Source organism: Akebia trifoliata, chromosome 6, assembly GCF_017979445.1.
Source record: "Akebia trifoliata isolate Shusen 1 chromosome 6, ASM1797944v1, whole genome shotgun sequence".
Taxonomy (NCBI): domain Eukaryota; kingdom Viridiplantae; phylum Streptophyta; class Magnoliopsida; order Ranunculales; family Lardizabalaceae; genus Akebia; species Akebia trifoliata.
In genome coordinates, this window is record NC_141380.1 from 8854839 (window position 1) to 8882746 (window position 27908).

At 31.0% G+C, this 27908-nt stretch overlaps 2 protein-coding genes and 1 long non-coding RNA gene across 4 annotated transcripts; all 3 read right to left on the minus strand.

Moving 5' to 3' along the window:
* Window positions 1-615: 615 nt before the first annotated feature.
* On the minus strand, window positions 616-3269 carry LOC147400101 (1-aminocyclopropane-1-carboxylate oxidase homolog 6-like). The gene is made up of 2 exons (XM_086446645.1): window positions 2404-3269; window positions 616-1224 (listed from the first exon to the last, which is right to left on the minus strand). The coding sequence occupies exons 1-2, from the start codon at window positions 3241-3243 to the stop codon at window positions 946-948; spliced, it is 1119 nt and encodes a 372-aa protein (XP_086302771.1). The 5' UTR covers window positions 3244-3269; the 3' UTR covers window positions 616-945.
* Window positions 3270-14220: 10951 nt separating this feature from the next.
* Window positions 14221-16421, minus strand: LOC147400102 (peter Pan-like protein). Its single transcript, XM_086445709.1, has 3 exons — window positions 15860-16421; window positions 15138-15260; window positions 14221-15038 (listed from the first exon to the last, which is right to left on the minus strand). Exons 1-3 carry the CDS (start codon window positions 15994-15996, stop codon window positions 14732-14734), a joined length of 567 nt encoding a protein of 188 aa, XP_086301835.1. The 5' UTR covers window positions 15997-16421; the 3' UTR covers window positions 14221-14731.
* A 231-nt stretch (window positions 16422-16652) lies between these two features.
* On the minus strand, window positions 16653-20764 carry LOC147400103 (uncharacterized). Of its 2 annotated transcripts, none has more exons than XR_015179527.1 (3): window positions 20537-20764; window positions 19542-19641; window positions 16653-19355 (listed from the first exon to the last, which is right to left on the minus strand). It is a non-coding gene; the product is annotated as an uncharacterized LOC147400103 (long non-coding RNA). The 2 variants fall into 2 exon arrangements; XR_015179528.1 differs by having other exon boundaries at window positions 16653-19360.
* Between the last annotated feature and the right edge of the window lie 7144 nt (window positions 20765-27908).

A 27908-nucleotide genomic window follows, 5' to 3' on the forward strand; every position in this document is an offset into this window, starting at 1 on the left:
CCTCCAAGATTTCATGAAAAAATTCATGGTAAAAAAAAAAAAGCCAAATTTTTTTGAATTTGATCAATGGTACTGAAAATGGAGGGATATTGAGTACCCAAATTTAAAATTAAAATACAATAGTAAAATATAATTTTTTTTTTTTTTTTTTTAATTTTTGTTGAAATTCATAGAATTTCATCCTCTGTAACATTTTTTGTATTGGATTATATTTTTGAATGTGAAAAGACGATCTTATTAGGAAATTTTGATATATTTTACCATAGGCAGGAGAAAGAAATTCTCTTATATTTGCTTATAAAATCATGAGTGCCACATGTCAAAACGATGTTGGTCAATGAGCAAATTTGCTCAACCATCACTCGTTTTCTTCTTGATGTTCTTTAAATAAGTCATATTTAACCGTTAAATTCCATCTGTACTATGATTTTTAAACTGGATTGATATTTGAGCTGACTCGTTATACAACAATATTCTAAACGATATTCGACATTCCATACAACTATATATTATATTATATATATAGAGGGGAAATTACAAAATTGCCTCACAAGTCAGATCAAAAGATAATTATATGCATAATTGAGAGAATTTATTGAATTAATACATTCCACACATACATTAATCCATTGCATGCTTACATAAAAATAAAAATGAAACCTAACATTGAAATTATTCTTCAGTAATCCAGCCCATAATATAATAACAGTACCCAAACTTCTATTATTTAAAAATAAAAATAAAAAACCTTAACCCCAAGCCCAACACCTAATGCATGCATGCATGCAAGATTTCATAATACTTTCTTTGAAAATATTTTCTAAAAAATTATTTTACTAGAAAAGACAATTTTTATACCTTGGCTTCCAAAATACCAAAGTCATAAAAATTTGCTTTCATAGAAAATATTTTCTTAAAAAAATATTTTCCAAGATTCCATAAATATCATGCTCCTTCGTTTGTGGTATCTCCCAATTTAAATGAGTCCACCAACTCTTTGACACACGCATCAATGATCTGAGCTTGCTTATGTATCTCTGGCATTGTAAAATTCCGATAGAGTGGTGGTTTTTCTGGCGATAATAGTTCTGGCAAAGGTCCATAGTAATCTGTTTCTCCATTTTTGCCTGGACTGAAGAAAACACCAATCGAGATTCTCGGATCTCGAGACGGATTAGCCAAGACCCGATGCACCACACTCTTGTACTCATCGTTGGACAATATCTATATATAACAAAATAAAATGTATAGAAATTAAACTAAGTTTAATTTGTGCATCTCAAGAAAGAAATTTATTTACAAATCACAAGTTTCACTTTGAACTCAGCCATACGTTAACTCATATTTGGTAGGAGTTTCAAATAATTATGGGCTCTTGACTCAATGTGTGCTTCTACTCACCGAGTCAACATGACGGGGACTGGGTTTGCCTTCTTGTTGTGGGCTTTTAAAAAGTATTTTAAAATACACCCAAAACTAACTGCCTTCAACAGCTTTAGCAACCATTTCTAGGAAAATAATGCTCTTGCTTTTTCAGTGGTTGAAGGACTAGAATACATTTAGTTAATGGCAGAATTGTAAAAATAAAAAAATAAAAAATTTTATGGAAATATCATACAGGCATTTGTTCACCAAAAATTAACTCAACTTGACTCAGATATCCTCCGAGTTGAATCAAATTGATAATTTAGGAGTTGACCTAGTCAAATTGAGAATATTATATGTGTGTAATCAATTTCATGAGTCTACTGACTTTATATTTAAAGGCAATCCCGCATTTTTCATTAAATTTATTAGCTAAGTTGATAATACTTATCGATCATCGATTTAAAATTTGGTAAAACCAATGATTTGATTGGATTTTATTTATATATTTTTTAAATTTTTAAATAAACATAAATCGATCCAACCAAATTGAATAAAGATAAAATCATGATCTTAAGAATTTAACATATTCTCAAATCTCTCTATTTGACTATTGATTCAGTTTTTAAAAGATTATTTCCATTTTTTTAAGGTTTGTAAATTAAGAGTAATTCTCTTTTGTACTTTTTCACATCCATCAAAAGAATCTTTACTTACATAACTTATATGAGTCGTGCTGGGGTGACACACTATTTATTGTGATTCTCACAATTCTGACTTAGACATGCATACATAATCATAGATGATTTTTTACGTGTATCACGAGAAAACACATCTATGATTATGAACACATCCCACGTCAGACTTGTGAGAATCGCAGTAAATTCTTTTTGTCATTTCAGCATTTTCCAACTTCTATATAACTTGACTGAGTAGTGAGTTAGAGTATCATTAACATTGACTCGTTATACATATTTATATAACCAATTTGACTCGGAGGAATCGGTTTAATATGAAATTTTATTGAGTCGAGTTTACCTGAAGAAGGTCTCCTACATTAACAGTGATACCACCTGATACAGGATCGGCATTCACCCAACCTTGACCATGTTTGACCTGAAGCCCTCCACAGGAATTTTGACTCCGAAGCAATAAAGTCAAAATGTGTCTGTCCGAGTGTGGGTTAATCCCCAGCGTTAGTTCCGGTTCTGGACAGTATGGATAGAAGTGGGTCGACATTTTCCTTGCATCCAAACAGCTCAGATCTTTCAATCTACTTGAATTCACACCCAACCCTTCACACACAACTTCCATCAGAGTCTCAGTTAATCTCATGGTATGCTTCTCCCACGCCACCATTTCCTTCCTACACACCATAGGAATACTCTCTATTTCTGGTGGGCCTGGGGCCATCAACACCCTCATACTGTCCTTCCAATTTACAGCCTTAGATTTAGAAATATTGGGATTCGTGTAGAATGATACCTTCTTATCCATCCCATGGTCTTCCATCTTTATCTCCATAGGCTGCTCATGATACGATCTGACAGCATCGATGGTCTCATTAATTTCTTCCAGAGAGATACCATGGTTGATGACGTGGAAGAATCCCCACGTACGACATGATTCCCTTACTTGATCAACGATTTTGAAACGTTGAGCTGGTGAATTCAAACCAGAGAGATCGATTATGGGGATTCCCAAATCTGAAGAACAGGCAAGTGGTTTAAGATCAGATAGGAATTCGGGTGGATGATGGAAGATTCGAGGAATGGTGGTGATACCATTGTCAACTAGGGTTTTCACTCCCATCTTGGAATCATCGAATTCCTTCAACTCCTTTATCCAACCGAACTCCATTTCTGAAACAACAGCCATGTTCTTCTTCTTCTCCTCCTTTCTTCTTTAGTTTCTTGGTGAGTGTAGTGTAGCTCTCTTACACTTGGTTATATATAGCCTTCAATTCTTATTTGTTTATAAGAATGTGATCCTCGTTACGTAAATTTTTTTTTTAGGAAAATCTTTTATAATTATTAAACACCATTCGCATGGCAGGTTACTGCCAATATTTTAAGAAAGATTATATTGGCACACCAATTTTTATTATAACACACAAATATTATAATTAAGAGAGAATTAAAAAATGAGTGCTGATGCATATCCCGAGGAAACTATCTATGGTTCCGCGTCCTTGCCACATGTGCCGAGTATTGACTTTATAGCTAGAAAATCATTATTCTAAAAAAAATGGTTATCAAATTTTCGTGAATTATTTAGACGGGTTTTTGAGTATTATTTAAAATAGTAGGTAGAGATCCCTTTCTTAAGTAACTTTTTTATAGGATTATAAATGAACGAGCAAAGTATAATATACGGACCAATGAAAGTATCTTTATGCCCTTAATAATGATAATGATGATACGTTTATCTTGAGAGCAACTTAGGATTCGGTATACCTAATTTTAGTTCTTTGGTATTGTTCATAATTTGGTATGGGATTTTTATTGAGGATCTATTGAGGTGTCTAGATCATCAATCAAAGACACAAAGAAGCAAATTGATTGTAGTATTGAAGTAATTTAATGGTTAGAATGTTAAGGTATGACTCAAAACACCCGATCCAAGTGTGTGTGTTTTTAGATCAATCCAGGATAATTTTGGGTTGGGGTTGTAATTTATGTAAGTGAGCCACTTTGTGGTGCTTTTAAAAGGGGTTTTGTTTTCTTTTCTTTTACGACTAACTCAAGGTTCAACTATTATCTAAAGAAAAAGAGAAAATTCAAGAGAGGAGAGGTTGAAAGGTTTTGTAAGATTGAGATTTAGAAGAAAGTGAAGCTAAGTGATAGAGGTATCTCCTTGTATCTTCTTCTTCTTTCATCTTGGGTTGAGCTTCTATAGATTTTCAGAGAAATTTTGAGAGAATAGGAAGACTTAAAGAGATTTGGGGGAGTTTAAATGTAACACTATGAAATTTATTACGTATATTAAGAAATTAAGTCAACTATATTAACTTATTTCCTATTAGAAAATAAATAAATTATTAAAAATAAATTATGATATTATCAATCTAAAATAACAATTTTTAGAAGAAAATTTTACTAAATGAAATGTATAGTTTAGAGAACCTTATCATTATTATTATCAAAGAATTAAAATATTTAGTCGAACTACATAAAACAAAAATATTTATAGGAAGCTCTTTTAGTCAAACGAACGTTATCATTGAATTCAAAAGTATCAACAAATATAACTTAGATTATCAGCATACTTAAATTCGAGTTTAATATGATAAATTATGAAAATTCAATTTTATTAAGAAAACTTAGGGCATAAAGAGTATTTTGATCAATAGAGTAAAATCAGTGAAGAACTTTGAAAATCTGAGATACACAATTCACATTAGTATAATATAACGGACATAATGGAGAAAAGAAAAATATATGGAAAAAAATAATATTATTTATTTATATTTATATTTATATTATTAAATTATTAAAATAAATTATTTTATTAAAAATGAGTTTAATTATAATTATTTATTATAAAAAAAATGATAGATTTGAAAATTTTGAAATGTTAAAGGGGGTAGAATGTAATTAAAATAAAAATAAAAATTATTATATTATATTATATTATATATTATTATATTATATTATATTATATATTATTATATTATACAATAAAATATTATGAATTAAAAGGTGTTTGAATTTGTGATACAACAACTGTATTAATTTATATATTATAATATAAAATTTATATTATTATAAAGTAAAAAATAAGTCGATGTTTATTATACTTGTAACATTGAAATCGAGATAGATACGAGTGAATTCGAAAGTGGGTTCGCACACATTACGTTCAATCGATATTTAAACGCATTTAAATATTTGACATTGAAAAAGAAAATATCTACGACTTCGAGATCTACTTAGTTACTTGATTATTTGATCGAATCGCCAAGAAAATTAATTAGAAAAATCATTTTTTTCGTAAGAACACGAAAAACCTAGTTGCAAAGGTAGGAAACTTATAATTTCAAATTCATAGTATAGTTTTAAATGAAATCTATTTTATTTTAATTTTGATATTTAGTTTCAAATTTGTTATGATTTAAATTCAAAATTCATGCATTGAATTGTAGAATAATTCGTGTTATATCTTTTCTTTGATATTTAAATATCCTAAAATAAAAATAAATGAATTTGGGTGAGTGTAAACAAAAAATCATTTTGTTTCACAAATTGATTTTCATAGTAATTTTCGTAGATTGTTTATTTTAAAAACTATTAAGACGCCATATATTTAAAAATATATTTTTATTTAGTAATTATCTATTAAAAAAAATGTTTAAGTTTAAATTTGAAATTGAGAATAAAAAACTCAATTGTTTATAATCGAGAATGGGATTCTCGGCTGTATATGTTTGTGTTGAGGAATTTTCACGTTTAAAGTACTTTTGAGGACTATGTAATAAAGCATGTGATGTAATTATGACGGTGTACAATCAATAATAATCAAATGATTGGTCTTCGTTAATGATCAACAACCAACTTGAGTCGGAAAACACGGTCAACCAATTATGATAAATTGTTAGAACGACCATAAAATCAGGAACTAACGGTGAGTTCCACACTGGTTAAGTACTAGAGCATCGATATTCAAATCGACATTTTTGTATTGGTCATGTACCTTGTCATTCTTATCGCATACACCACCATGATTAATATTTTTATGACATGTTTATGTTTCTTTCATTTTATTATGAGGTGGAGATATTTCGTTACTATTTTATTAAAGATTAGTATGTTTCGAGTGTTATTTGTTTTGTTTATTTATTTAAAAACCTGCATTATTTATAATAGATTAACTTGTTTATTCATTCATATTAGAACTATTAATTTGAAATATGGCTTTATTATTTAGTAACTTCCATATTACTCACCCTACGAACAAAATATTACAGATGTCTCAACTACCGAGATGCATATTCTTGATGAAGAACATTATATAGAGGGATCGTAAGATCAGGATGATGAACATTAGTTCTGTTATATGTAAGTTGAGATTTGAGTTTAGTAAAATTATTATATGTAGTTTTAAACTTCCTTGTATATATTAGCATCATGTGTGTTGTATATTTTGTATGTATATGTCCAGAGAGAGAGAACTAATGTTTATGACGTTAACAACTGTTGATTAATATGAGATATGTAGTTGATCTATATACATTTTTTTGTTGTAATTATAGTATGTTTTTAAGTGATGTATATTCGTTATGGTATGATAGTTGGAAGGTTGTGGATATATGGATTTTGATTATACAAGTATATTTCTACAGGTGAAAATTTCTCATAAATCCAATTTTTAGGAGAAATTATGTCGAATAAACGTATATCGTATTTTCATAAGTCTAATTTTTATGGGAAACTCTATGTATTTTTTAATTATTTTTTGCTCCACCTTCGATATTTGGGAAAATCTAATCCTAAATCAGGAGTATGACATTGAACATAATTTTAGATCATCTTGACCTCTCCCTATTGCCTTGGATAGGAGTTTGGAAGACCCTTAGGCTTAAACTTGTCCCAAATCTTAAAGTTCTCAATATTTACAACAAAACCTCTATATAAAATATAAATGAACTCTACTCTCATTAGACTTAAAGGTCTTTCACTCACCTAAGACCTCACCAATCATGATGATCAAGATGATAGGATTGCAAAAGGTCTTAGTTTCTAGAGAATTCTTTGAGGAGGGTAAAAGAGTCTTATGTCTTTGTCTTTGGGTCAGATCGTAGAGAATTAGGCTAGATGACATGTAAATATGGATGAGGATTTTGGGTATTAATGTCATTTAGCTCAACTAATTTTCTAACAATGTAGGGTTAATCTAATCTTTGCTCACAAATTCTAATGAATTATATGGGTTGGACAAAGTTGTCAACACCTCTAGAATTTAGTCTAATTACATTGACTGTTCTAGGATTGAGGATAGACTTATGGGGCATAAGTGTAAATTACCTATATTAGGCTCTAACAACTTAAGGTTAGGGTAGTTATTACACTCACGTGGGGATCAAATTGACCTAGGGTCCTTGTTAGAAGAAAATGAGATTTTACCAAAGAACCTTGGTGATGGATTTATTAAGGACTTAAGCTATGGGTAAAAAGGTAAAATAGGGAGATTTTTTTGAGGGAAAAACAATTAAGAAATGGGTTAAAGGGTAATTAATCTTAACAAATTCAAAGGCACATAGGGTTTAAAATTGTCTAACAAAATTAGTCTTAAGTAATCAACAACCAGTGCAAATTTTCCTTCTGGTCATTGATCACCTTCATACTATGCAATATATTTCTTTTAGCCATTGGTAACTTATGGCCAAGCTAAAAAATGAAACTTGACCATTGGTTGCCTCTATACAATGCATTTTATTAATTTGGCCATTGGTAACCTTTGGTAAGGTGAAAAATTAAACCTGGTCATTGGTTACCTTCATAGCAGATCAAAATCATTAAAATACAATTATTTGTTGGCTCAACAAGTAATTCTTACAACCATTAAACATTGTCTTGAGTCAAGTCCCTTCTCAGAAGGTCTTTAGTGTTTTTGGGCTCGGCATAGACAAAAATGAGGTGTCTACAGGGAGAATTCAAGAAAGTTGATGGTGAAAAATTGATTGTTCAAGATAAAATAATTATCGAAATTCTTATTAGCACGGAAAAGACTAGAAGGAAAGAATCTCAAATTCAATTTGATGAGGATAACATATTCGGTAGGGAAGAACAACAATAATAAAAAGATCATCCTTCTAACATAACCCAAGGAAGGCCAAAAAGAAACATCATATCATCTCAAAGGTATGGATGGAAGGATGAAGTGCACTTTACACTAGTGACAAGTGAGGAAGATCTCTCTAATTAAGTCAATTATAAAGGACAAGTTCGAGCATTACTTGAACTTGTTTAATCTCATTGATTATTAATATTGGAAGACACTTCCCATTTGAGGTACATAGAGATGGAAGGTTTTTCGTTAAGGTGGATGTGTTATAAATATATCGAGGTTCTAAAGTATTCAAGGGTTGAAGAGTTTTTTCGTCAAGGTGGAGATTGTTGGAGTATTACTAAAAACATGTTGGACTCGATCCAAGTGTGTGTGTGTGTGTGTTTTTTAATCGATTCAAGATAATTTGGGTTGAACTTGTAACTTTTGTAAAGTGACTCACTTTGTGATGCTTTTAAAAGGGACTTCGTTTTCTTTTGTTTTAAGACTAACTCCAAGTATAAGTCTTTTCTAGATAAGAGAGTAGAAAAAGAGAGAAAACCAAAAGAAGAGACATTGAGAGGTTTGAAAAAATTGAGATCTAGAAGAAGGTGAAGCTAAGTGATAAAGATGACTCTTTTATATCGAGGTGTCTCATTTTCTTTATAATGAAATCGAGTTCTAAGGCTCAAACCTCCATGGACGTAGGTTTTGGGTGAACCACGTAAAATCTCGTGTTATGAACATAGTGTTCTTACTCTTTCTTTAAATGATTGTTTATTTACTTTGCATTTGCAACTATTAGTTGGATTATCCTCCACTGTCATTATCAAATAAGGTCTTGGAAGGTGTGGCATATAAAGTATTTGATTAAATACATTTTTTTAAAATTTTGAATTTCCTTACCATATCTTTTTCTTACTTGGAGTCTTTCTTACACATCTAATAGGTAATCCATGAATTTATTTTTACATGAATTTGCATGATTCAAATGGTTAACATGGGAAAAAGATATGTCAAATCCTCAACCTCCACATTCAAATCCATGTAACAAGGAGGATTTTCTCCGTGTAGGACAGCCATCGCTAATAGGGCACCAACCGACACCTATCCCAATACATAAGGTACTGTCACTCCTTATTATAATCATTTTCTGTAAAAAAAAAATATTCACTTGTGAAAGAGAGTTGGTGCAATCCATATTCCACACCTTACGCCATTAAGTTATTAAACACAACCATGGTTTGACACTCGAAACCTATTTCTATAAAGTTAAGGTGTGTAGAAATATTTTATTTTACTTTTATATATTTCTTTATGGATATATTTGCTTGCTGGAATTACCAAATCATCATTTACTATTTTTGGATTTAGTTCTTTTAGTTTAATTTGCATGTTAGATTTTATTTTTTTTTTAAATATAAAAAGAGAATAAGTGAAAATATTATCATGAGATATAGAAATTTTGACTAAGGTGAGTCATATTTTTTATGGATTCAAGGAACAATTGAATCCCCATTTCATTCTCTTGAAGAAACCATTAATAGAAATGATGTTTGTGTGGGAGCCTTGTTGCATTACATGAGAAATGAAAAAATCAACAGGTCAAGGCCCATGAATTTTAGAAATTAAATTTGGATGGCCAGCGCTGTTGAAATTCTTGATCTTTCCTACATTTGACGGTTTAGAATCACATTTTTCCCATCCTCAATTAATTTGATGGTTTTGATTTGTTGAAAACAAAAATTCGACAATGAAAATTTTGATGCCTTGGTCTATCAAATTTTATGAAATTCGACAACCTTGGACCGTCAAATATGGATTTTTTTCACGTTGTGTTGTGGATGGCTTCTTCTTAACGACGTAGTCTATTTATATGCTCGATAGTGTAGAACGTTGTTTCTGATGGACTAAATTGCATATGGTAGCCAGTTGAGGTCAAAATTCACAAGGTTGATTTTCAAGTCGATTCTGGTATTAAGTAACTTAAATTTTTGCTAGGTTTAGATAACCTATGATACAAAGTTTTTACGACTACCAATACAAAAATAAAATGTTTTTACAAGTAGTTCTTTTAAAAAATTTAGATATTATCTACCATGTTTGATAAACAATTAATCCAAACCAACTTAAGATCACATCAAGCTGAATTGTGATAGTTAAGAAGCTCCAAGAGAACGTGGATTAAGATAGTGAGAGTCGATATAAATATATAGAAAACATGATTTTAAAAGATTGAATTGAGAAATAAGATTTCTTCAGCATAACTAATATGATGAAGATGATGATCATGAAATAGCCTTAATTAAACAGCCATGTCGATGTCGAAACTTTGAGTAAGAGAAAATAAAAATATTAGGCATCTATTTTATTATGAGCTATGAAAATAAAAGGTTTTCAAAAGTTTTAAAATTGTTAAAAATAAAGAGTTCTCAGGTTTTTTTTTTTTTTTAGTCTTTTTCTTTTAAACCATCCTAACATCAGATCTGAGATATTTTTCTTTATTTTTGGAACTTTAACTTTATAAATGTCATTCACATGGCTAATTAATTATTTCTTTTTCGAAACTTTTAAATTTCAAATAGAAACTTTTAGCCTTTTAGGCGCCATGTGAAGATAGGAGACATAAATAAGTATTTTAAATAGGTTAGTACACGTTACTTTGCTGGAGACATTTCAACATAGCTGACAGCAAGGATTGTCCTTTGAATATTGGTTTGAGATCTGATCATCATCTGTCGATCCACATGGATAGTTAATTATTAGAGATATTTAGAAAAAAGTGATCAACTTTGGATGAATTTACAATTCCAGCTCACTGTTCATATTAATTATCAAAACGTGAACAATAACGAATTCCAAGATTTTTAAAGTGACTATTTCACTTTGAACCTGCGAAATAGTCACTTCGTTCTGAATTTTTTTTAAAATAAAAATGTGATTATTCAATTTGATAATTAAAATGAAAAGTGATCAGAATCGTAAATAACTCATTTTCTCATTTACAGGGCATGAAATAGTAATTCACCCAAATTATCATTTATAAAATGATTTTTATTTTTCAAAAAATTTAAAATAAAATAGAAAATTTTCTAAGCTCAATGTCAAACCACCACTTGGTGGTTAGGTGAAAAACAGATTTTCTAGGTAATAGTAAAGACTTCTATACATATATCGAAATACCTTCACATCTCGCCCTTCCACTAGAGATTATAATTTTGCTTTTAAAAGTAATATATTATATGGGGAGAATGACTTTGAAGAATTCTTTATTGAGAATTTGTGCCGAATAATCCCTTAATAAAGAATTCTGACCATTTAAGTCTTATTTAATAAAATATTAATTTATTAAGAATTTTTTAAAGTTTTTTAATAAAAAAATATCTGAAATACCCCTTTAACAACTTTACAAAGTGTTTGATCTAAAAATATAGGGACTCAAATAAAAAACTTAATCAATTTATTTAATTATTAATATTTTTGAGAAAAATAAAAAATAAATATGTTATTTATTAAAAATTATTCATAAATTTAATATAATTTTATTTGATTCATTTGTGTCGACTTGCTAATTTTGATTTGAATCAATTCAATGAACATTCAAGTCGAGTTTTCAAATTATGTTTTAATTATTTAAAATTTAAAATAATTTATATATTTTAATAAATCTAATATACAAAGCCAATTTATTTAGTTATTAATAAATCTATGTGATTTAAAAATTACTAGCTTTGATATGACAAATAAGTTTTTTATTTTTTTAATTAATCTATAAGAGATGACCATAGTTAGGGTGAATATCATTAATTATAAAACATAAGAGTAGCTCAAATATTTTCAAATGAACACGTTTTTTTATTAACTTCAAAAATTATTAAAAGGATAATTATAGTATTTTCGCTTCACAAATCCTTTTTAATATTTGATAAATTGTGTACTAAAGAGTCCATAATTACCCTTTAACGAGTGCTGATTTTCTAACTACAAAGTCTTCACTCGGTCAATACTCGGATGATGTGGCATGTACAAGGAATCACAGATCTTTTTCCTTGGGATACGCAACTGCACATTTTTATTCTTTGTTTTTTCTTGAAACAGTTTTCTTCATTCAATAGGTCTGTTGATGGGCTGTGTTTTGATCTAGACCAGCCCAGACTATTATGGACAGTTCGGGTAGTAGTACTAGGCCCATTTAAATATCAGGTAAAAGTAATTGGCCCATTCATGCTTAGGTTCAAGCTCAGCTTTGGGAGCCTCCGAGCCCAACCATTTAGACGATCAGGGCTTCGAGTAGGATTTTGAAGCCCGATTTAAATCGGGCAATTCACAGACCAGCCCATATATCTTCCATGATTTTTTGGATCGTCGAGAATAAAAGTCATCCAGATTGATACTAGATCATTTCTAGTTAATTGATTTGGACATTTTTTTTTTTTTATGATGAAATAAATCATGAATATCTATATTAAAAAAATAGGATTCAATTTATGCCCATATCAGTAGTGAACTTTGCAGTTATTAGTTTGACTTCAATTAGAGGTATTTGATAAGGACGTAACCATGCAAATTGCAACATTTATTTTATTATTTTTATAAAGTAGAATAATTGCCATTTGCATGGTGGTTCACCTCACCAAGACTTTCTTTCTTTATTTTAAATTGGTTGTTAAATTGCAACGTTTATTATTAGTATTTTTAATATGAGTTGGGGACAAAGTGCTACGTATTAGGAATTGACATTATATATTTAAAAAAATAAAGAGAAAATTACTTAAAAGGACCCTCGTGGAGGGACTTTTTTCTAAATAATCCCTAAGTTTTTGTTATTAGTTGAACGGGATATTTAGTAAACTTTTTCTTTCTAATGGTCTCTCAAGACCATTTAAATTTTCACCCAAACTACCCGAACTTTTGAACTCACCACTATTTTCATAAATAAATAAATAACTCGATTCCCGACATCCAATCGTTGCATAAGAGACACCATTTGCATCGGGGAAGATAGAATAAGCTAGAATCTGCATTTTTGAAGGGTTTTATCGAGAGACATGTTTGATTTAGGTTTTTATTGGGTAGTTGAATTGTTTTTAACATAAAAATCTGATATTTATGGTTCATTTTGATTTGAAAATGAAAATAGAGTTTGATTTTATCATTTTTATGTTTTTTTTTTTTTAATTTCCGTCATTTTCTTGTTGGAGAAGACGAATGTTAGTTTTATATAACGTCGAGTTCAAATTTTATTATTGTTGAGTTTAGTAGTATTAATAATATGAACTCATTATAAATTAAATCACCATTGAGTTCATATCTGTAGACATTCCATTTTTGTATCTGCCTAATTCGACAATTCGTCATCCAGTTGTTGTGGATTCCTAATGATGAGCATAAAAGAACTCGAAGACTTGTGACTAATGTTCTTAATTCCTTCAGTTCTAGTCTTTTCATCCCCCCTACTCGTCACGATTTGACATAGAAATTTACGCACGCTTAGGATCGCTACATCTTACGCCCGACTTAGCAAGTACATACGCATAGGTTCACTACACAATACGATAACTTAGAGATCACGCTACACTAGGAAAATACGACCTCGGAACTTAGAAATAATCACACAAGGAATGAAAGAAACCTCACGCTAAAATTTGTAAAAATTTATAAAAATCACCCAAATGACAAAGATACACTACGTTATAATGCGTCAAAAACGACTGTCCAAGACAGTCGTTTTTTAAAAATACGATTGCCCCTACAGTTGCAAAAAGAGTCGTTTTAAAAGGAGTGATTTTTAAAAAGCGACAGACCAAAACAGTCGGAAAAAACGACTGTCCACAGTAGTCGAAAAAAAACAACTGTCCACGACAGTCGGGAAAAACGACAATCCATGACAGTAAAATTGGGATATAGCGACTGTCGGCATTAGGATATAGCAACAGTCGGCGACCATCGCTATAGGATATTTTGTTTTAAAAAAAAATTATTTTACACCTGCCCCCCTCACATATTGCTGAATATTGAAGATAACTCTATGTGTTGACATTGATGACCTACACCCCAACTAACAACATGAAAAGACTCAAATGCCCCTCGTTACTCTCCAACCCAATCCAATTTATGTCGATTTAAATTATTAACACTACATAATCATGTAGAATTATTTGGAAACATACACTGATGTTCGCTTGAGCTCCTCAAATAATTATAAAGACGCACTCAAATGCATCCTATATCAAGCCGATTAACTGAATCAATCCTTTATTAAAGGTACAAAACCGAAAGCTAGTATTTCCTTGATGGACTATGAAACTCTCATACTCCATAAATCATCCCTTGGTGAAGACACTTATCAATGATGCATGAACATGAACATTCTTTGGAAGTCCGATGTGCATCATAACAATGGCGGGGCAGTCTTGTCACTTGGTCTCTAGAGTTGCCAACTGGAACTAATCTTCCTCGCCTGATTCCCCATTTTCCTGATTTTCCTGCTTGTTTGTCCCATCTTCGTTTCTTGGAGAAGAAAATAAAAAAGCGAACACATGGAAGAGAACTCTTCAGAGGAGAAAGACAGCAATGTGTGTGTCGAGGAAAAGCTTTCATCCTATTTAATCGGATTTGTAACTAGAAGCCCAACAAAACAACAAAGCATCATTGGATAGTTTACAATTGCTTGTGACAAGCATCGATAGCAGGAGTCATGCAAATTTGACTTACCATATTCACTGAATATGATTCCACCAGAACACAAGCCTTCTTCAACTTTAATGAGTTGAAGAGTCATCCTCGGTCCAATCTCTTGAAGCTTGACAGTACTTTTTGTAGAAGCCCGGTTTACTCTACCAAGATCATTTGCAAGACTCACTGTTGCTGCTTCATCATTCACTTCACTTTCTGATCCATAACCAGCCCTTCATAGAAAATAATAGACATAGAAATCACTACATAGTGCGAGACAAGACGGATGGATGTTATAAAGAGGGGGGGGGGAGAGAGAGAGAGAACCTTACCTAGTAACAGAGTCACTCACATCTTGAAGAGTCCTCAAGTCCGGTACTTGATGGTTCTGCACAAATTTCCTAATTATACGAAAGACACCAACAGATACATTGATGACAACAAGTTCAATATACCTGGATAACATTTTTAATGTTAATACCACATATTATATACATTTTCAAATTAATTATGTTCAAATAAGGAGAGAGCATAAACAACATGTATGAAAATCACAACATCAGATATGAATTTTGGAACTATAGGGATGATCAGTTTGGGATCATTGAGACTTTGCTGGAATTTTCTCATGGTAACATTGAAACTTGGAGTAGCATTTAGCGTGCATTGTGTATCCTATGTTTGACTTTTTCATTTCCCATATTTTGTATTAAGTATAGTTAATTAGGGGGAGGAATCGTGTCAATCTCGGTTTTGTAAAGAGGCTTATATATATGGCCATGCATCTCTCCCATTTGCAAGTTAAATCAGTGAAATTTCTGCCCATTAGTACTATCACTTTGCCTCATTTTCCTCTAAGATTCTTTTATTATTGGTATCTCTCCCATGTAATTAAAAGATTATAAGTAATTAAACGCCATGTAATGCAGATATATAGGATTCATGTTGCTGACCCCAATAATTGGGATGAGGGGTTGATGATGATGTGTGTACGTATTTTGGAGTAAAATATATATATATATATATATAGAAAACAAATAATTATTGAACATACCTCCTCTGCACTAAACGGATGAAGCGTTGGGGAGGAACAAAAGTACATTGCATATCAACTAGTGCAACCACCATCTTCTTTGCTTCATTCTTAAACACGTCCAATGCAGCACTTGCAATTGCCACAATCTGGAACATATAACCGAGTGCAGATCATTGAGACATATGGGTTATAGATCATACACTTCTTCTCCAGACTTTTTCTCTCTCTCTCTCTCTCTTTTCTGTTTTGTTTTTTTTCTCTCTCTATTTCTGACACGTAAATTTTCATTCAAACATCAGTTGAGTTCTCAACAGGTGCAGCATTGGCGCTCCCTCCCAACTTGGCTCGCTTTGCTTCATAATTTTTAACAGCTGCTTTTATTGCATCCTCTGCAAGCATGCTGCAATGAAGCTTCACTAGGGGCAGTGAGAGATGTTTTGCAATTTCCCTGTAATATCATTGAAAAATACGCGGTAGGAAAAAAAAAGGAAGTGTGAGCAAGAAAAATCTTTTCCAAGTTTGGGTGTTAAAAATGTTAAATAGCCACCCCCATTAACCATAAAGAGACTTAGGGAAGTGAACATTTAAAAAAAAAAAAAAACAACCAAAAAAGATGACACTAAAAAATGATGGAAAGTTGTTTAAGAATACATTAGTCAATAAACACAACCAAAAAAGGGCACGTAGATGAGGATGTAGGAAAAGAAGCAAGTTCAAAGTAGTCATGGCTACTGTTCAGATATATTCAAGACTAGAATTGATGTCCCTAAAAATGAGAGAAGTTATCTAAAGCATCCATAAAATCCCCCATAGATCCCCTTCAGTCATATAAACAAATAGATTAAGTACCTGAACATTTTTCTCTCCCCACTCAGGAACAGCACAAAGCAAACGAATCAAAATCTCTACTGACTGGTCAAGGTCTTGAAGACCTTCTACCTCTTGTTTTAGAGACAATTGCTGCAAAAAAACACTACTTATTTACTACAGTAACAATAGTCCCATTCAAAAACAATCAGGGACAATCTAAATGACTCAACAAGACATAACTGTCCAACAGCCACATATGAAATGTCTGATTAAAGAGCAGAGTGCAATTCTAAAATAACAATAAAATTAATTGTCATTTTAGGCATCAAATGCCAACATTTCTGTTAAACCTTTTTTTATAGGTATAAATATATTCAATAGAAAACGACCAAGATGACTAGCCATAAAATGTTACAAGGAAGACACTACAATCTACTACTCCATTAAATTACAGACCCTATCCCATCTATATAAGGAATCTTCGAAAAATAGACCCCTAACTTCTTAGGTCACAGAAAATGAAGAAGAAGATAGGAGGTCTCATGGATCAAATGACTTCCAAGGTCGTCCACCTTGGACAACTTGAAATCATATATGACCCCAAAAAAAGGCATTTACAGTTAAGGCAAACTAATAATCCCCAAGTGCATCTTATCCACATATTAGAACTTCCCAAAGGTTCTAGTTGCAGTCAATATTGTTTCCTGGACTGCAACTCCTCATGTTTCAGGCTTTACCATTTCTACTTTAGTGTTTTAGGTTCCAGCATTAGTTTTTCAGGAGAACATGAGTGATTACAACACCACAGTACCTTACCACACTTACTAACTCTATGGTGTTGGGGAAATAGATGCCTCTTTTGACCTATGAATGTGTAAACAGTTCAATGCAAGAAGCAAACATCCAACCATCTTTTAACAATCAAACCAACAAAGTCCATATATCAACTTAAATGGAAAATACAAAAATAAAGAATTTCCCAGCTCCTCTAAAACAAACGTTTGAGCATACGTGCACAAAATTTAGATAAAATGCTAAACACTAAAGTAGTAGGAAATTTGTAAAGCTTTGACTTAAGTTCAAATAAAACAAAAACAAGAAATTTTGTGTGCAACTTATGACCTAGTCTATCAAAAAGTCTTAACTAGCAATGTGCACCTCCTTTAGTAATGATCCTTCCAAAAGGAAAACATTCTATTTTGCTTTCGAAGAATGATCTAACAAAAAATAAAAATATCCTTCAAAGAATCTTGTGTCAAAAGCAAGATAATCACCATGGACATCCCTAAGGAAACATTGCCAGTAAATGGGCATTTCTTATCAATATATGTCCTTGAAAACAAGAACACAGTTATGTAATCCACATTACATAACGCTTCTATAGGATGCACTCACAATTAATAGTCCAATGCTTACAACACGACATCAAAATGAAAATTCAATTGCTCTAAACAAAGAGTAAAGCACGACAATAACAAGAGACAAGGGTAGGCAGAACCTACCCAAAATAATAAGCTTTCTTTATTTCACAATATTCCTCAACTCTACCATGGGGAAGCATTTCCTTTTGAAGTACCTCTTTGGCATACCTACAAAGGACAGAAGCATGTAGTTCTCCTAAACATACATATCTTCACATAGACAACGTACATCATGAAGACATGAACAGAACTATGAACTATACATACTCAATCATTTTTTCCTTCATCACACCTATGGTGGATCCCCCTTTCTAAGTGTGTAAGCATTTTGTTGAGTAAGTGAGTGCCTTAGTGAAATCAAAGGAACTCCTTGGACTCTTAGGTGAGGCTATATTAGGGGATTAGCTTGAGTGCCACACATACTCTCTGCGACAAGAGGCTAAGTTAATGCCAATGTGAAAAAGTATATCAAATCTTGAAATCAAATATAAATACATTCAGACAAAATCTTCTTTGAGCACTTGAAGAGCATAATAAATCAAGTAAAAAAGGCTATTTCCTGCCAACATTTTTCTTTATAATCTAGAACTCCAGAAATAGGAAAAAAAACAAAACACTTTTAGCTCAAGTAAGATAAATCAAATCAATTTTTTGAAAAAAAACATCCTTCAATTGGGTGTCTGGTCCAAGTTTCAATTTTCCTAATTACCAAATCTCAACAAACCATAACAAAACCAATCAAACTCTAATTACAAAAAAAAAAAAAAAGATATACTCAGATCATTCAACAACCATAAAGTAATTCGATCCACCAGCACAAGCACATATCAAATCTGTGTGAAGCATTAAAGTAATGTAATTCGTTTGATTGAAAATGTTTCATCTGATAGTGTACAACAATTTCTTTAAAGAGACAATTTCAATGCTATATGCTTAACATGAACTATTGTATGTGAAATATATATTTCCCCATTTATGGGGCTTATCAAATGTGAAACTTGTTGTTGGTTTCAGACAGTAATACAGTTGTTTGTGTCTTTTGTTCATTGGTCATGAGTCTAGATAGTGCCAAATGGTATAAAAATAAAACTTGAAAGTCATAATATCACACAAAACAGATATCAATCGAACCATCTCAATTATATCGAAAACATATCTTAGTTCTCTTATACATGCAAGAAACATTGGAAAAGTTTTAGTTGTAACCTTTTGTTCTTTTGCCAATGTTTGAAAATGGAGCTAGACCATTCGCCATTTCAAATCCAAGTGAAAATGTACCCCACCTATCCTGTGAATCCATAAGTTAGTTACTTTGTATATATTATAGCTTGGAACAAGAGACATACTAATTCACGATAAAGAATAACTATGAGTGCATCAACTCCAACTAATCAGAACAATTCCAGGAATGTAAGTGATTGGGATTTGGGACACTGCTCCATAAAAGTCTAAAACTAGGACCAAAATACCTCTAGAATAGTGTCAGCACCAAAATCCTTCCTCCACTGAATCATTTCAGCCCACATGTGTTTTGCTTTATCAATTTTGAAATTTCTTGCTTTCAAAAATCTGCAATTAACAAATATATAATATTTCATAACCAGGGCCAACAAAACTCAGACGAGGAATATATATATTCTTGAGGCATACCTATAATGCTTTAAAGAAGAAATTAAAATCTAGACAACAAGCATCATTTGGATTTAGTAGGTCATTGTTGCTTAAGGTTTTGGTGAATTAGTGTTCACCATTGAAAAATGAGTAATTTGAAGGGGAGTTAGGTTCCAATTGTTAGATTTTGATTTAGGTTCTGACTTATTTGTTTATTGTTAATTAGAATTAGGTTATGGAAACTGATTTTAGAATCTCATGTTGACTATATTATTTTTAACAACTGATTTTAGAATCTAGATAAAGAATATCATTTTTGCGAACTTTTTATTTATTTATAGTAATTGATTTAAGATTGTCAGAATTAGATCATGGTAACTGATTTTCAGAATCTGGTTTGGCTGCATTGTTTTAATTAGTAATTGATTTTATAAACGACATAGATCCCACTGAATTTGAGCAGAGCCAATGTTAATGAGTGGAATTGAAGAAAAAAAAAATTGCAAACAAAATTGAAAAAAGTAATAGATCTTCTAAAATTTTCAGAAAAAGAGGTATAGTCAAATCTCAAATTGATAAATATGAAAGATAATCAGATCTAAAATTGAGCTTAAAGAAGGGTAAGAAAGGTAAGAACTCATGTTCAAAACTGAAATTAAAGAGATGTAAGAACTAGATCATGATATAAAACTCCATAACCAAACTCCATCTTATTGTTAAGAACAAGGGATCTAATTGCAGCTTGCAACAGAACCAAACAAAACCCTAAAACATGATTTAACATTGAAGAAAACGTTTGAAACCCTAAATTAATTAAGGAAAATCAGAGATTCAATAAAAAACTTTAATATACCTGAAGATTCGATCACAAACCAAGCAAAGGGAGGGAGATCCAACAAATCACTAAAACCTTCGATCAAACTCCGATCGATTCTGCCCTAAAATTTGCAAATCGAAACTTAGAGAGAGTCGATCATAGAGAAAGAGATTCAACAGAGAGAGAGTTGATCAATCTCTCTAGATCGAAACTTAGAGAGTTGATCTTCTAGATCGAAACTTAAAGAGAGATAGATTCGACAGAGAGAGAAAGAGAGAAGAACGACTAGAGAGCAACGGAGTCAAGACAAAGATAAAGTTTACTTAGTGAGAGTGAGAGACAGATCAATGAGAGGGAGAGACAGAGATAGAGTTTATCAATAAGAGTGAGACAAAGAAGAATGAGACGAGCTTCTGTAAACAAAGGTAGGAAAAAAAATTTAGAGTGGCTATTGGCACCCCAACTTTTACTACTTATCGTTGAAACCATGGTTAAACGACAACCTTTAGCAGTCGTTTTTAGAACGATTCCAGTGTCGTCAAAACCTCAATATGACGTAGTGATACCCCTCATAAATTTTGGACTTCCGAAAAATCTCGAAAGTACCTCCATTGCACTCAAAATATGATTTCGAGTCTAATGAGACCCAAATCGATGAAAACAGATAAATTTGTAAAAATCTATAAAATCACTCAAAATGACGAAAATACCCCTCATAAATTTTGAACCTCCGAAAAATCTTAAAAGTACATCCATTGCACTCATAATATAATTTCGAGTCTAACGGGGTCCAAATCGACGAAAATAGAGAAATTCAAGAAAAATCACCAAAATGACCGAAATACCCTTCAATGTCCAATTTTAAATTAGAAACCTGATTCCTAGGAAAACATGATAAAATAGAGGTCAAATTAAAAATCAAAATTCAACTAAAATTTAAAATTTAAAATCAAATTAAAAATCACTCAACCAATTAAAATTAAAATACAACCAACAAATTAAATACAATCGACGAATCAAATTAAAATTAAATCGACCAATCAATAATAAAATCAAAATTAAATTAAATTGAATCGACCAAACCAAATTAAAATTAAATTTTAATTGAACAATCAAAATTTGAAATTAACATGCAACCAACAAATTAAATTTAATCAACGAATAAAATTGAAATCAAATCGATTAATCAATAATAAAATCAAAATTAAGTTAAATTGAATCGACTAAACCAAATTAAAACTAAATTTTAATCGAACAATCGAAATTCGAAATCAAATCGAAATGCAAATTTAAACATCAAATTAAAATGTCTACAAAACATAATTAAAATTTAAACTCAAATAATAAAATTTAATTAAGTAAAATAAACCAATAAAATGAAAGTTAAGTAAGGGTCATCGTACTACGAGTAGCGTGGGATCTCTACCCCCCATTCTCTATAAAAAAAAAAAAGAGAAAGAAAATAAAATAAAATAAAAAGCGTGGGCATTCTTCTTCTCCTCAACATCTCCAACTTCCTCATCTTCTTCTCAAACTTCTCCAACCTCTTCTCCATAACTACCAATTCTCTCATCTCTCCCTCTATCATGTTTGATGGTAGAATCACTATAAAAATAAATGGGAAACAACCATTAAAGGAGGGGATTTTCTATTTGGATACGTTCCATACGTAAAAAAAATTTGCACAACCCAAGCTCCATTAAAAAAAAAACCAGCAATTCCATCTTCTTCTTTCAAGCTTTCCATTGACGTTCTCTATCCCTCTTCCTTCACTATAAAAAAAACAGTCGTAATCAAGCTCTCCATTAAAGTTTTCTCTCCCTCTCTCTTCACCATAAAAAAAAACCAGCCACAACCTCACCTCCATTAACATCTTCTTCGCTCCTCAGAAAAAAAAAACTATGATTTTGGAGAAAGATTCACATAGCAAACTCGCAAGATCACGACACTACTCATAATCTATTTTGAGTTCTTATTGAAGGAATCCAAGCGTTTAAAATCATTTGACAAAGGTAATTTTTTTTTTTACTTTTTTATTTTATTTATATATTCTTGATTTCATAATTTTTTATGCACCCGAATTGATTCACTAATTTTTAGGGTATACATGGCGTTAATAGCAATCTTTAATTTTTCGAAGTATTAGTGGATCGATTCATTGATTTTAATGTTGGTAGATCGATTGAGTTAATTTTTATACAAAATTAGATAGCCAACTCATTGATTTTAATCGGATCGATTCACTGATTTTGTGATATTAATGGATCAACCGATTGATCGTTAACATTATCGGATTAACTCACTCACGTTGTGATCAACTCATTGATTGTTGATATTAATCAAATTTCATTGATTAAAAAATACGTAGGTTAATTTACTGGTTTAGATGTACGTGACGATTTAAAATATCAAGTTTCATTGATTAAAATTGTTGAGTCGGCTCATTGATTTTGTATACATTAGAAATTTAAAATCGAAGTTTTCTATGAAATAGGCACGTGAGTCAACTCATTGATTTTGTATACATTGGAGGTTTAAAATAGAAATTTTCTATGAAATGGGCACGTGAGTCAACTCATTGATTTTGTGTACATTGAAAATTTAAAATCGAAGTTTTTTATAAAAGGGGCACGTAAGTCAACTTACTGATTTTGTGTACATTGGAGGTTTTAAATAGAAATTTTCCATGAAATGGACACGTGAGTCAACTCACTGAATTTGTATAAATTGGAAGTTTAAAATAGAAATTTTCTATGAAATGGGCACATGAGTCAACTCACTGATTTTGTGTACATTAGAAGTTTAAAATAGAAATTTTCTATGAAATGGGCACGTGAGTCAACTCACTGATTTTGTGTACATTGAAGGTTTAAAATAAAAAATTTCTATTTAATGGGCACGTGAGTCAACTCACTAATTTTGTGTACATTGAAGGTTTAAAATAAAAAATTTCTATTTAATAGACACGTGAGTCAACTCATTGATTTTGTGTACATTGAAAATTTAAAATCGAAGTTTTCTATTAAAGAGGCACGTGAGTCAACTCACTGATTTTGTGTACATTGGAGATTTCAAATAGAAATTTTCTATGAAATAGGCACGTGAGTCAACTCATTGATTTTGTGTACATTGAAAATTTCAAATCAAAATTTTCTATGAAATGGGCACATGAGTCAAGTCACTGATTTTATGTACATTGGAGGTTTAAAATAGAAATTTTCTATGGAATGAGCACGTTAGTCAACTCACTGATTTTGTGTACATTGAAAATTTAAAATCGAAATTTTCTATGAAATGGGCATGTGAGTCAACTCACTAATTTTGTGTACATTGGAGGTTTAAAATAGAAATTTTCTATAAAATGGGCACGTGAGTCAACTCACTGATTTTGTGTACATTGGAAGTTTCCAATCGAAATTTTCTATGAAATAGGTACGTGAGTCAACTCACTGATTTTGTGTACATTGAAGGTTAAAAATCGAAGTTTTCTATGAAATGGGCACGTGAGTCAACTCACTGATTTTGTATACATTAGAAATTTAAAATAGAAATTTTCTATGAAAGGGACATGTGAGTCAACTCACTGATTTTATGTACATTGTAGGTTAAAAATCAAAATTTTCTATGAAATTGGGCATGTGAGTCGACTCTTGATTTTAGTACACGTGGCAATTCACAAAAAATCAAAATTTCTTTGATTAATAATTTGTGGGTTAACTCATTGATTTTACTTCAAGTGGCAATTCAAAAAATCAAATTTTTTGATTAAAAATGTGTAGGTTAACTCATTGATTTTTTGTGCACATAGGAAGTTTAAGATCGGATTTTTTGTCTGATAAAATGTCATCAATAAGCAAATTCACTAATTTTGTTTACATGGCATTAAAAATTGATTTCATATTCTTCCAAATGTGACTGAATCGATTTACTAAATTTTGGTGCCACGTAAGCCTTATCAATCGTGGGATTCCACCATGTGAAGTTCGAGAATCCACGTAATTATTTTAGTCGTAAGACTTGTTTGGTAAATACGATACAATTTAATGATGATGTGAAGTTCGAGAATCCACGTAATTATTTTAGTCGTAAGACTTGTTTGGTAAATACGATACAATTTAATGATGATTGGACCCTAGTTTGACCTTTGGTCTTTAAATATTGACCGTAGGATATTTTTGGATTGTAATAGAGACTGATCATCTTGATCAGGTGGGTTCGGTGCCTAACACCTTTCAAAACTTGTAATCTGACCCCTTACCCGTTATTCATGGACCAACCCAAGCCATTTTGGAGTTATCTATGATTCCTAGACCTAAACTAGGTGGCGACTCCCTATTCTTTAAAAATCCTCAATTGGTGTAATCGGACCCTATTCGTTATGCAAACAAACGGCGAGGCGATTTCAATATGTAATTAAATTATAAACTCGATGGTGATTATATTAAAATCAAGTTCATAATTTAATTATATATGAACTCTATTGTAATTTAATTTCCGTCAAGTTCATAATTCAATTGGTACATATGAACTCGATGGTAATTATTATAATCAAGTTCATAATTCAATTACATATGAACTCGATGGTAAAAATACTATGAACAAAACCTTCATAGAAAGTGTAATTTGGTCATACTGTCGAATTCGATAGTAATATAATTGAATTCAATGATAATTAATTGAAGTAGATTATAATATATTTCAAATTCGATGGTAATTCATTTAACTAAATATTTTTATATTAAAATATATGATTATTGTATATAAATGATTCAGTTATCTCGTGGTATTGACGTTAAAGATTTTTTGAACTCATAATATGGTATGTATTATGTTTTTTTTTTTTTTGTTCTTATTTATTTTTTTATCAATAGTATAGGGAAAAGGAACACTCTGCTTGAATATTGGTAACCTATAGATACCTTATTTTTGCATTTGCTCGATTCGACAATCTGTCATCTAATTATTGTGGATTCTTAATGATAAGTGCAGAACATGCAGAAAATCGAAAGCTATGAGGGTTGTATCCCAATATCTTTCAATTCCCTCTATTTCTTTTCTAGTCCTCAAGATTTCACCTCTCTTACTTGGCATGTTTGACATAGAAATTACTCGCGCTTAGGATTGCTACATTCTACACTCTACATTCAATTTAACAATTACACATGCTTAGGTTGGCCGCACATTTTTGTAACTTAGAGACCTCGCAATGCTAGTTAAAGATGACTTCAAAACTTAGAAATAAGTATATTAGGATTAAAAGAAGTTGCATGTTGAAATTCGCAAAAATCAACAAATTCAGAAAATCCCCTTTGTAAATTCTATACCTCTTAAATGTCTCGAAAGTACCAATGTTGTACTCGAAATGTGATTTTAAGGCTAATGAGACTAAAAATAATAAAAATAGATAATTTTACAAAGAATTACAAAAATGACTAAAATGCCTTTTGATATTTGATACTTAGGAAACATGACTAAAATTAAATTTTCGACAACATTCACGCAAATAAGAAAATCTAAAAACCCCCAAACTTGGGAAAATCAAAAACAAAAATTCACATAAAAAGATAAAAAAATTCACGTAAAATGATAAAATTTGAAAAATTAAAACATTAACAGCATAATTAACTTAATCAACTAATCAATCAAAATGATATGAAAATTAAAAATCTTAACAAATTAAAAGCCCTAAAAAAAGATTTAAAAAAACAAAAACAAAAAAATGAGAGAGATTTACTGGGCAATTAACATACTTATTGTAATTTTGTGACAAAAACTCATTCACTTTATGAAGCTAGCCTAGCATAGCTAACCTAATAAAATTCCAAAGCTTACTAAAGGTTGTTGAGTCCACGTGGTTCATCAAATTGACAATCTAATAGATTTCAAAGGAAAATTCAAATTTAAAAATAATCCTTTTCTTGTTGAAAATGGGTGGTTAATGAATAAAATTTCATGGTGAAAACTAACTTTATGAGTTTCTAAATTCTTAGAATTTTCATAAAACTTTGAATCATGATTTTTTAGATGGTATGGATTGATGAAATTATGCCCCAACCAAAGGTATGGAAAGCAACGAAGTGTACCCCCTTTAATTTGACTTTGAGGCATGGACCTGAAAGCGCCCTGGATCCGCGGGGTGCGCGGATCCGCTTTTGACCTTTGAGGTTTGGGAGTCGCCACCTAGTTATTACGGTCTAGGAACCAAACATTGACTCTAAAAGGAAAAAGAAACTAATCTACGAAAAATAAGAAACTAAGTCCGAGGATCACGTTACGGAGTTGGAAGGTGTTAGGCACCAACCCCGCCCGACAAACGCCGGTCTCTACTAATTCCCAAATAGAACTACATTGCTAAAAAGACCTAATCAATAAAAAAACAAAAATACTTACCTTTTTCGAATGCAATGATTTTTTTCCCTCAGATCTGATAGAACAACTTCTTGTACAGTATTCCTCGCTTCGTTCTATCACCGGATCTGATTTCTGATCTCAAAGTTGAGACATTTCTTTCTTAGATCTGAATTCCTTGGATTTGTTTATGGGTTTCTGGGTATTTTTGAAGGGTTTCTAGGTGTTTTTTAAGTTAAAATTGAGGTATAGGTGTTAGGTAAGGAGTTGGGACTTCAAAATTAGGGTTTATGGTAGGCTAGGGAAGCTTTTTGACCTACTTCTCTTAGAATTTATGATTTGATACGAAAATGGGGTGTGAGAACCCTTATTTATAGATTTTTTTAAGGATTGATTTAGATAGAATTAGTGTTTAATTAGAATTCTTTTAGTTAGAATTGTTTAAGGTAGAGTTGTATTTTAATTAGAATTATTTTAGGTAGAATTATATTTTAGTTAGAATTCTATTAAATAGAGTTATTATTTAATTAGAACTCTATTAGGATTTTGACTTTTGATCTTATTTGATTGACTTTAAGATTTTGACTTTAGTCTTAATTGAATGACTTTAATATCTTGACTTTAGTCTTACTTAATTGACTTTAATTTTGACTTTAGTCTTATTTGATTGACTTTAATACCTTGAATTTAGTCGTGCTTGGTTGACTTTAATTTTTTGGAGAACCCCCCTCTATTATATCTTTAATTCTTTGGACCCTCAAATGGAGGGGCCCTTGAAGAAATATCTTGGTAACCCTCAACAATTTTGCCTGAGAGCCTAATTTATCGATTTTTTTTGTTCAAAATTTTAAATTAATTTCATTAATATTTCACTTTAATTATTTAATGTTTTATTTATTAATTTCAAAATTTTTAATTATAAAAATTGTGAAATTATCGTTTTGCCCTCGGAGAGGACTTTTCGCTTTTTAAGTTGATTTTTGATGTTTTAGGATGTTTTAGAATCGATTTTTCGTAAGGAATTCAAATGAAAATATTGGTTTGTGTCATTTATGAAATT

Bases quoted from the DNA above. Each gene is read 5' to 3' on its own strand.
- LOC147400101 (XM_086446645.1), bottom strand. From the start codon at position 3,243: ATGGCTGTTGTTTCAGAAATGGAGTTCGGTTGGATAAAGGAGTTGAAG. The intron at 1,225-2,403 runs GTAAACTCGACT...TGTTATATATAG, and splicing joins ATGTAGGAGACCTTCTTCAG to ATATTGTCCAACGATGAGTA.
- LOC147400102 (XM_086445709.1), bottom strand. From the start codon at position 15,996: ATGTTCCAGATTGTGGCAATTGCAAGTGCTGCATTGGACGTGTTTAAG. The intron at 15,261-15,859 runs GTATGTTCAATA...AATGTTATCCAG, and splicing joins ATCCGTTTAGTGCAGAGGAG to GTATATTGAACTTGTTGTCA. The intron at 15,039-15,137 runs GTAAGGTTCTCT...TTTTCTATGAAG, and splicing joins GTGAGTGACTCTGTTACTAG to GGCTGGTTATGGATCAGAAA.